The 11510-nt window shown below is 44.6% G+C and overlaps 1 protein-coding gene across 1 annotated transcript; it reads left to right on the top strand.

Annotated features, from left to right (window-relative positions):
• The first annotated feature begins 4246 nt into the window (after window positions 1–4246).
• On the top strand, window positions 4247–7403 carry LOC137360211 (probable G-protein coupled receptor 139). Its single transcript, XM_068025749.1, has 2 exons — window positions 4247–4316; window positions 6466–7403. Exons 1-2 carry the CDS (start codon window positions 4247–4249, stop codon window positions 7401–7403), a joined length of 1008 nt encoding a protein of 335 aa, XP_067881850.1.
• Window positions 7404–11510: the final 4107 nt, after the last annotated feature.

Raw genomic sequence — 11510 nt, 5'->3', positions numbered from 1 at the left:
GTTCTAGCCTAACCTCCCTGCTCTTATATTCTGCACATCGGCCAATAAAGGAGACTTCAATCGACAATCCTGTGAGAAAAACTATCAGCAATTGTCACAGTGCAACACAAGTGTGATTTATTAAACTTTGACAGAACAAAGTTTGTCACTATGTCGTGTGAAGTGCATTGCACTGTTACTGACCTTTACTCCAGTCCCTCAATCCCACTTCATCTCTGGGAGATTGTTATAAGATTCACCCCATCCTTTCAAACATAAATTTTACCCACATCAAACCAGAGCAATTAGAAATTGTACACAGCTGCTGATAGCTAATAACAAGACTGAAGGTATTCGAATAACCAGCAAATGAATTCATCCTCCAAATCAGAAAAATATATATCTTTATTTATCTGAATCTCTATCTGTGTGAATGGAGTCAAATGTAGGCCAGGCCTCTCCCATAAAGACATTGCTCGACCATTTCACTTCTTATTAAACACAGAAAGCTTTCCATCTGTCTTGTCTCTATTTTACTCAAATTCTTTCACTGATATTAATGAGATGTTTCTTTCTCTAGAATTTGCGATGACCTCTCCTGTGACAGAGAATCCACTGACAAGAACATCAGGTGACATCTTTCTCTCCTGAAATCTGTGTTTCCTGTTTGTTCTTTGCTGTCTTGTAGCCAATTCCATCTGTTTCGCTGTATTCAATTCCATCTTTTATGATTTTAAGCACCTTGATCAAATCTCCTTTTAAGCTTTGCTCCAAGGAGAACAGCCCCAGCTTCTCGAGTATATCAGCGTGACTGTAATAATCTCATCCCCGGAACCGTTCTCATATATCACTTCCATACATTCACCAAAGCCTTCATGTCCTTCCGAAAGTGTGGTCCCAGAATTGGACATAATTCTCCAGCTGGGAACAAACTATTGTTTTATAAAGGTTTAGCATCACTTCCTGACTTTTACACTCGATACATGTTTATAAAGCTCAGGATCCCATCGGCTTTACTAACCCATCAGTAAAGAGAGAAATTCTACCAGAACCATTGACCAGTTCCCTTAGACGTGAATCCAAGAGTCATTCAAAGGCTGGCAGGAGGGTTTAGGGGAGTCCAGAGAGAACCCCGACCTGGTCATATTTTTTCAAACAGAAATCCATCAGTGCATTGGCACCAATGACCTGGAACGAAGCTTCCTCCAGTTGGAACATTTGCAGCTGTAAATCAATGGATACAGAGTTCAAATCCATCACCACACCATCCTAGTGACTGCACACTGGAGATCTGCCTCTGAATTCTGTGCAGACATCTAGCGAGCTATTCAGCTGTGTGATCCATCCCACCTTTCTCTCAGTACTTCTCCACCTTGGCCTCGGCCTCGCCCTGTCATTCGCTGTGTCTTTCCCTCTGTCAACACCTCTTTGTCCTTTTCTCCCTTCCTGTCATAAGAACATAAGAAATAGGAACAGGACTAGGCCATATGGCCCCTCAAGCTTGCTCTGTCATCACCGCTAAGACAAGTATATCCTTCCTTCAGTACTGAGACCAGAACTGTACACAGTACTCCAGGTGTGGGCTCACCAAACCCTATACCATTGCAGCAAGACTTCCTCACTCCGGTACTCTAACCACCTTGCATTAAAGTCCAAAACTCCATTTACCATGCTAATTGATGCCTGTACCTGCAGGTTAACTTTCTGTGATTTGTGTACAAGGATAACCAAATCCCTCTGAGTACCAACATGTAATAGTTTCTCACCATTTGAAAATATGTACTGTGTTTCTATTCTTGCTTCTCCACATGATATTCCAGCTGCCACTTTCATGTCCACTCAAAACCCGTCCATTTTCCTTTGCAGCCTTTTTGTGTCCTCCTCACAACTTACTGCCCCACCTAACGTTGCATCTCTTTGTTTCACCCCTTTCTCTCTCCGTCACTCCAATGCACAAATTAAGAGAGAATTTGACCATGTCTCTGTTTATATTATATTCGATCGCGGCGCTGGTATAAAAATAGTTAAAAAGTGTTTTAAAGTGAGTGAGGTGTCTGTGGGATCCCCCTCCATTTTATACATACAGGTGAAACGCCTTCCATTTTATATGTAGAGGGGGAGCTCCTTCCATTTGTTATATAGAAAGGATCTCCCTCCATTTTATACATAGAAGGATATCTCCCTCCATTTTATACATCGAGGGGTAACTCCCTCCATTTTATACGCAGAAAGGGAGGTCCCTCCATTTTATACGTAGAGGTGGAGCTCCCTCCATTTTATACATAGATGGGGAGCTCCCTCTATTTGATATGCAGAGGGGGAGTGCCCTCCATTTTATACGTGGAGGGGAGCTCCCTCATTAATAATAAGTCAATTGTTAGTTTACAATAACTCGATTTTAACAATTAGTAATCTGGTTAGTAGCTTTTAGGGACCTAATAATCTTACACAGATGAGTGGTTGATCCTTTTCAGTGCCTGATGGGCTGAGGCAGGGACAGAGGCCGGAGATGTTATGGAGGTGGAAGGAGGTGTCATTTCTGATGGAGACAACATCAGGTCAGAAGTTCATGTCAGGGATGAATGGGGAGCATATTTTACGCAACATCATATTTAGCCTGATACAACAGCTAGGAATGGTAATGGAATCAATGACAACGGTCTGGAGTTCGTGGTGAAACCAAAGGTGGAGGTTTCGTTCTAAACTAAGTTTAATTGGAGGAAATTGCATCTCATAGGAAACAGACTTTTACAGTCTGATAACACAGAGGAAGTGGAGGGTCAGGAGAGATGACGGAGAGCTGCAGTTGGGTGTTGTCAGCGGACATGTGGAAGCTCACTGCATATCTGTAGATTATGTCACCAGCAGGCAGTCTGTGGATGTGGTAGCGGAGGGAACAAGAATACAAATTTCCGGGATTCCAGAGGGAATAGTGCTGGTGTGGGAAGAGAGGCCTTTGCTGGAGATGCTCTGGTTACAATCCGATCAGTAATATTGGAAACTGGCGGGGCAGTCCCATTGAAAGATAAGGAGTGGTGAGGACATGGAAGAATTTTAACCCAATGATAAGAATTATAAATTTTAAATACTTAGAGGACTGGGATCCAATGCAGGTCAGTTAGGCTGAAGATGTTGGGTGAGATGGACTTGGCTAGGGTTGGTCATGGAAACAGGGATTTGGAGCAGTTGATAGTGAGGGAAAGTGAACTTTGGATGTCTGGTCAGCAGTGAACTGGAGGAAAGGAGTCAGGAGTTGGTACAGTTCTAATTTTACTGGAACCATTAACCACTATAGAATAAACAGGGAAATATCTGCAGTGAAATAGCAGGTAGACGTTTGTCTTTTATTCTATCATGTGATGTGAGCTCCGCTGACAAGGTCAGCATTTGTTGCCTTTGACAACTTGCTGGGCCGTTTCAGAGAGCAGTTAAGAGTCAGCCACATTGCTCTGGGTCTGTAACCACATGCAGGCCAGACCGGGTAAGTATGGCTGATTTCCATCACAAAGTAATTACCGAGCCAAATGGGTTTTCACAGCAATCGATGATAGTCTCATGGCTCCATGACAGAGACTAGCTTTCAATTGCGGACCTTTGCTCATTAATTGAATTTAAGTTCCAGCAGCTGTCATGCTGGGATTTGAACCCCTGTCACCAGGCCATTGTGTTGGACCTCTGGATTACTATCCCAGTAATATTATCGCTACGCAACTGCCTCCCCAATGGACGTGTACAGTATCTGCCCCCAATATCAATACCTAGCCTGTAACTCTGAGCGTGGTATCGAATCAGAGACTTAAAGTTCACGTTTTAACTGGGAAAAGGCAGTAACAGAGTGAAACGGGATTGTTTTCGTCCCTGAATCCAGTGTCCACTGTAGACAGTTCAGTTACATTTACAATAGAAATGCCAGGAGTGAACAAGGTCAATACAACAATAGGGAAAATGTAAATGATGCCACTCATAATTGTCGCATGCGTTCAGTATGAGGACAGATTTCAGGTTTATTCCCGAGAGAGGACTTACTGAGAAAATGTCATTGACATTGGAATGATTGTGTTTTATCCACCACATTATTTACCAGTGTCAAAGCTGCTGATGTAATGTGTTTGTTCAGGTGAGTGTAACTAATAGCAATGATCAGGGGTATAACCGTGTCAGTGGAGACTTATCCCCTGTATAAATCAGGACCCACTAGAATGGATCAGCTCAGAGTGTCTGCTGGAGCTGTGGATTCCAGGCTAACAGAACTCAGCTTCTCTCAGAAATGGGATATCCAGTAATGTATCAGATAGAACGCATTTATTATCCTGTACTTGCAGCAATTGGAGTTCCTGGTAAGTCTGTATCTCAGCTGTTAATGGTGTAAATCGATATTAGTTGCACTGCTGTGCTCGGTATTATTTCTCACTGTGTGTTTTACACAACCGCCTGTACTTGTCCAGCAGGTTACTGATGGAATCTTCTCATTGTCTTCTCTTTCAGTCTGACTGGAGCTGTATGATGTCTTTAATGACATTGGTTTAACTAACCCTGGCATTGTTGCTGCATTATTCTGTGAATTGAATGCCGTTGAATGTGATGTCTTTGTTAGGATCAAGAAGCAGACCATCAGGAGATTTTAACAGTTTCATGATGTGGATCTAACCAGTCCTGGAATTTTTTTGGGATGTGTTTTGCGATGCTTGATAATGAGATATCTCACGGTCTCAGTGTTACAATGTCCTCCATCCCTATTAATATGGAGCAATGTAACAGAGATTTCAATATATTTATTGGTTATCACTGTTATAAAATATTATTTCATTCTGTGTGTGTCTGACGCTGCTTCAGAAGTCTGGTTACCGAACTGAGTTTGCTGCTGACTCTTTCACATCTCCTTCTCTGCTTCACTGCGGACCCTTCACTGTCACTGGACTACATTGTAAAACTGAAAGTATTGATGTGATCTTTTATTGGTTTACACTCTATCAGTTGGAATCCAGAGTCTTTCCATTTATCTGTAGATTATCAGCTGCAGCGCTGATGTCGGTGTTTTATTAATTAAACAATCCCACATTCTAACAGTGTACTTTATAATTCCAGGAGAAGGAATTTCAATGATTGTGAGGTTTGTCTGGAAGAAACTTTCGATCCTGTTTATTCCATGTATTGTTGATGAAGTGAAGAGTGTGGGTGAGCAGGTGGAGACTTGGGTGACCTGTAGACACTTTAAATTATTCACAGAGGTTTCACCATTAAATGAACTGACTCTGAGAATAGAATCATTGAACACAGGGCTGGGGAGCGGAACACAGGCACAGAATGTTAGGAATAAATTGTATGTGAAAAGCGGCTTTAAGGAACAGTTTGCAGGGTGTGAGCACATCGGAGAGATAGGGAGGGCGACTGAGAGAAGGAAGGAGAAAAGAAGCAGGGAGAACGAAACCGAGGGAAAGTGATAAGCAGAAGGAAAGAGAAAGAGAAAGAAGCAGCAGTGTGTTAATTTTACTGTTGGACTTGATCCTCAGTGTTTATTTCTGTCAGATATTTATTTTGTTTTGCAAAAAGTTCCGATTCCTTACTTACTGACTGAATAAACAGAATAGAATCAGTTCTTCACTGATGGTAATTCATTATTTAAATACTACACTTTAAAAACTCTGTGACTGCTGAATTCAATAAAGAACGAGGCCGATATCAGAAATATATTTAAATTTATATTTAATTGCCTGTACAAGTTAAATATATTTACTATATTGGACAACCAATGAACTGTTCTCCAACACCAATAACCGCAGGTATTACTGTTTAAATGTATTAATTGAGTTGTGCTACTGAGATCTCTAGCTGACATTTCCTCTAACACTCTACTGCAGTCTCTCCGTATGAATCTCAGCCTCTCCTCTCAATGTATTGAATCCTCTGTCTCCTCATCCATTGCTTCATTTTATCCATTTTCCCAAACCATCTGCTCCTGTCTCCCCTCCATCTCCAACATGTTCTTTTCCTTCTCTCCCTCCCAATCTCACTCACTGTCTCATCCTCCAGTTGCCTCTTCGAAATAAATCCCAGGCCAACTCACCGCAGCAGCTCTCAGTCTTTTCCCATGTTGTACCAGCCTCTGGCGGCTCTCTGAACCCACAGCAACAAACCATCGGCACCTTCCACTCTCCCCAAACCTGGAGACAAATTCCCATTTAACCCATTGGATTCCATCTCTGTAAAACACCTTCTCATTTCCCCAATGTCACTGCATTCTCACTCAGTACTTCCAGTGGATCCAGTGTTGACTTTATTCACTTTCTGTCTCAATTTCCCAATTCATTCTTAATAATTGTGTTTTAAACATTTCACTGTGACAAAACACTGCCCAGGTCAGTGAATCAGTTTTTACTGTTCGATGCAGCAACAAAGCTGGAAATTTCAGCCCAGATCCTGTCAGACTGCTGCTTTGTCTCCAGGTCTGATCAGTAATTTCTCTGCTTCCTTTTCTCTCTCTTCCAGTTAACTTGGTGGCGATTGTGGTCTTGTCCCGAGGAAAGTGCGGACTCTCCAAATGTATCACTGTCTACCTGGTGGGAATGGCAGTGTCTGATCTCCTGGTCGTTATCACTGATCCCATATTGAGTTGGATTGTTTTAATTTATATCCAGGATTCATTCCTGAGAATTACCCCCGTGTGTACTATCATTATCGTTCTGCTTTCTGCAGCCACTGTTGTTTCTGTCTGGCTCACAGTCGCTTTCAGCTTTGATCGATTTGTGGCCATTTGTTGTGAGAAGCTAAAAACAAAATATTGCACCAAGAAAACAGCGGCTGTGGTTGTAGGAACAGTGAGTGCTCTGGGCTGTTTAGAGTCTCTCACCTGGTACTTTATCTATAAACCAAAGTACATTATTGATAATGTTCCCATGGGTTGTACCATTAAGCCCAGCTTCTTTACTTCCCCCCTATGGGCCGCATTTGAATTGTTTCACTACATTTTAACTCCTTGTGTCCCGGTCTTTCTGATTTTTCTGCTCAATGTTCTGACGGTCAGACGTATTTTATTCTCCAGTAAAGTCCGCAAGGGATTCCGGGGCCACAGTAATGGAGAGAATCACAAAGACCCAGAGATGGATAATCGGAGAAAATCAATTATTTTACTCATCAGTATATCCGGCAGTTTTATACTGTTGTGGGTGAGCCGGATTGTGTATATCACTTATAGGCGAATGACACATATTCGGTATTTTTACTCCGACACTGACCCTGTCTTTATAACAGATCACACATCAAAGATGCTGCAGCTTCTCAGTTCCTGCACCAACACATGTATTTATGCTGTGACCCAGACTAAATTCCGACAGGAGCTGAAGAAGGCGGTGAAATACCCTCTCAATCTCAATGTTAAATTCGTGAAATCAGAGAAAGAACTGAAGGGTGTCAAACACTGGAACTAAATCACATTTCCACTGCAACGAGCCCGGAATTGAACTTAAATCTAATTCTGAGACTATATTTTATTGCTAATCAGACCTATTCTCCTGGGACCTGCTCTGCAGATGATTCATTAATTGTTTATCAAAAAGACAACCTGAAAAGCTCAGCTGGACTTGAACGAAGACCACTTGGAACCACAGTAAAACGGAGAAAGCAGCCAATCACAGTGATTAAGAAATGGAGAGAGAGGTCATCAACTGCAGCGAGACAGTGACACCAGCAGATGAGGATGGAGAGACAGGGCAGTGTATGCAGTGATACAGGGACACCAGCAGGTGGAGCTGGTGAGCTGGGACAGTAACTGCAGTGAGGCAGGAACCCCAGCAGATGGGGATGGTGAGCGGGTGGCAGTTTATGTAGTGACACAGGGACACAAGGAGATGGAGATGGTGAAAGGGGGCAGCAACTGCAGTGAGACAGGGTCGGAAACAGATGGAGATGGTGAGAGGGGGCAGTAGCTGCAGTGAGACAGGGTCACCAGCAGATGGAGATGGTGAGGGGCGACAGTAACTGCAATGTGACAGGGACACCAGTAGATGGAGATGGTGAGAGGGGCAGTAACTGCAGAGAAACAGGGCCACCAGCAGATGGAGATTTTGAGAGGGGTAGAAACAGCAGTCAGACAAAGATACGAGCAGATGGAGATGGTGAGAGGGGGCAAGTAGCTGCAGCGAGATAGGAACACCACCAGATGGAGATGGTGAGGGGGGGACCGAAGCTGCAGTGAGGCAGAAGCACCAGCAGATGGAGATGGCAAAGGGGGACATTAACTGCAGTGAGACAGAGACACCAGCAGATGGAGATGGTGAGGGGGGACAGTAACTGCCGTGAGAAAAGGACACCAGCAGTTGGAGATGGTGAGAGGAGGACAGTAACTGCAGTGAGGCAGGGACACCAGTAGATGGAGATGGTGCGAGGGAGGCAGTTTCTGTAGTGAGACAGGGTCACCAGCAGATGGAGATGGTGAGAGGGGACTGTAACTGCAGTGAGACAGGGATACCAGCTGATGGAGATGGTAAGAGGGGTAGGAACAGCAGTCAGACAAAGATACGAGCAGATGGAGATGGTAAGAGGGGGCAAAGTAGCTGCACTGAGATAGGAGCACCAGGAGATGGAGATAGTGAGAGGGGACAGAATCTGCAGTGAGGCAGGAGCACCAGCAGATGGAGATGGCAAAAGGGGACATTAACAGCAGTGAGACAGAGACACCAGCAGTTGGAGATGGTTAGGGGGGGGTCAGTAACTGCAGTGAGAAAAGGACACCAGCAGATGGAGATGGTTAGGGGGGTCAGTAACTGCACTGAGACAGGGACACAAGCAGATGGAGATCGTGAGAGGGAGGCAGTTTATGTAGTGACACAGGGTCACCAGTAGATGGAGATGGTGACAGAGGGCAATAACTGCATTGAGACAGGGTCATTAGCAGATGGAGATGGTGAGAGGGGCAGTAACCAGAGAAACAGGGACACGAGCAAATGGAGATGGTGAGAGGGAGCAGTAACTGTAGTGCGACAGAGATACCAGCAGATGGAGCTGGTGAGAGGGGCACAGTAACTGTTTGGAGACAGAGACACCAGCAGGTGGAGACGTTGAGAGGGGACGAGTAACTTCATTGAGACAGGGACACCAGCAGATGGAGATGGTGAGAGGGAGACAGTAACTGCAGGGAAACTGCTACACCAGCAGATGGAGATGGTGAATGGGACGGTAACTGCAATGAGACAGGGACACCACCAGTTCCACATTGTGAGGGGGAGCAGTAACTGCAGTCAGATCAGGACACCAGCAGATGGAGATGGTGAGAGCCGGACAGTAACTGCTGTGAGACAGGGATGCCAGCAAATGGAGATGGTGAGCGGGGGACAGTAACCAAAGGGAAACAGGGACAACCGCAGTTGGAGATGGTGAGAGGGTGACATTATTGAAGGGAAACAGGGACAACAGCAGATGGAGATGGTGAAAAGGGGACAGTAACTGCAGTGAGACAGGGACACGAGCAGATGGAGATGGTGAGAGTGGGGCAGTAACTGCAGTGAGATAGGCACACCAGCATATGGAGATGGTGAGAGCAGGACAGTAACTGTAGTGAGGCAGGGATGCCAGCAGATTGAGATGGTGAGAGAGGAACAGCAACTGCAGGGGAATAGGGACAACAGCAGATGGAGATGGTGAGAGGGACAGTAACTGCAGTGAGACAGGGACACCAGCAGATGGAGATGGTGAGAGGGGGACAGTAACTGCAGTGAGACAGGGACACCAGCAGATGGAGATGGTGAGAGGGCTTGTGTGATTCTGTGAGATAGCGAACGTTTGTCGCCTATTGTTAAATAAATGTATTCCATGCTTCAATTTCTGATGCATTAATATTTGTTTTAATGGATCAGACAGTTATTTTCTTTAGGTGTTGTGTTATTTCTTAGTTTCATGGTTAGTTTTATCAATGCAGGAAAATCACACCACACGTCTGTCCCTGATAATCACAGTGCATGTCCCCTTTCCACTTCCTATGTGTCGCTGCCATATGTGTGGCTTGTTTAGTGTTCAGAACAGGGTTTGTTCCAACCGTCCTTATTCCGAGGAGTCTCCCTTTTCTCCCTTACGGGAAATTCTGAAGTTTCCCAGGAAACCTGACTTACAGTTTTTTGCTCAATACCACCACAATGTTGGATTTGTCTGACTGATATTTCCACGAATACATTTCAACTGTACTCCAAATCCTTCATCCACAACTACAAATCATTACTTTCCTGCTTGTCATTAAAATGTAATTAGCCTTTTCATTCACCCGCTAGTATTATTAATGCTGTTACACAGCTTGGCGTGTTCCCTGAGCCGCAGTTTTACACTGGCATGTGTATGTATTGTTAATGTGGGTCATAAATTCAGAACAACACAACTTAGTCGCGTTTTGTGATGATTTGTAAGCCACAGTGCTTCTTTTCCAGCTCCCTGTTGATCTAACTGATTCTAACGTGTAAAAGGCAGCATCTCTGGTACTGGTACAAGTGTATTCAAAGCAGACCCTCTGTTCATGTTCAACTGCGTAGCCTTATCATGTTAATGTCAGTTTGCCTGATGTAAAGTGACCCTACAGCTTTGTATCTGCGGGCCTCATAATTGTTAGGGTTCAATTTTGCCAGAGTTTATTCCAAGAAATATTATTCCCAATCAGTAGTATAACGTGCAACATCTTCATCACTCGTTATCATGCAGACATAAGACTAAATGTAACACTTATTCTCAATTCAACACCAGTCCCCTTCTATTTAGATAGTTTACACCGAGTGCTATGATACCACAAGTACTGCATTTTCTTTCATCGTCTCTGGATGGCCAATGTCATGTTGGTTCCTCCCAAGTTATATATGATGTCCGACAAATCTTCCCTATCAGCCATCCAGACAAGCCCCATACGAAACATTATTATTAGCATCAATTCATTACCAATTGTTTAGTGCCCATCACCCCTTCCCACTCCCTCCATGAAATCACACAGCTTACTTGTTAGGGCCTCTGCTCAGGGATAGGAGCTAACAACCCCACTGCCTTGTGGGCGTCTCGAGAGAGACCAAGGCTAAGGGAGTAAACCCTAACAGAAAATCAAGAGTGGAACCCCACAAGTGGTCATGTGTCACCTTTGCATTTTTCCGGCAGTTTCTGCAGCCATACCGGTGCCAAACGTCGTGCTCTGCACTCCTTTGGACCCCACCAGGAAGGGGGTTTTGACGCTTGGGAAACTCACAACCTCCATACATTCGCCCAGACATGCGCCATGGAGAGGTCACTCTATAGTCGCCTCACAGCGACCAAAACAACACAGAAGGCAGCAGTTACGGGTTTTTGGTCCAGCTCAATTGGCATAGAGATTGGGCGCCACGGGTTGCCTTTGAGGGTGGGAGAGTTCATCGCATCTCACTGGACAGCTACCGCCCGCCTCAAACCGGGCAACCCCAGGTCAGTACGGCTCTGTCCCTCCACAGTCCACCTGCTTCAATGGGTGCTTGGAGATCAAGGTCATTGCCCGACAAGAAGACTGTAACACCGCACCAAACAGCACGATAAAAAAG

Source organism: Heterodontus francisci, unplaced genomic scaffold (assembly GCF_036365525.1).
Source record: "Heterodontus francisci isolate sHetFra1 unplaced genomic scaffold, sHetFra1.hap1 HAP1_SCAFFOLD_97, whole genome shotgun sequence".
NCBI lineage: Eukaryota > Metazoa > Chordata > Chondrichthyes > Heterodontiformes > Heterodontidae > Heterodontus > Heterodontus francisci.
This window is presented reverse-complemented; position numbering and strand designations above follow the sequence as displayed.

Coding starts and splice junctions, on each gene's coding strand:
- LOC137360211 (XM_068025749.1), top strand. CDS start 4,247: ATGGGATATCCAGTAATGTATCAGATAGAACGCATTTATTATCCTGTA. Junction 4,317..6,465: donor TGCAGCAATTGGAGTTCCTG/GTAAGTCTGTAT, acceptor TCTCTCTTCCAG/TTAACTTGGTGGCGATTGTG.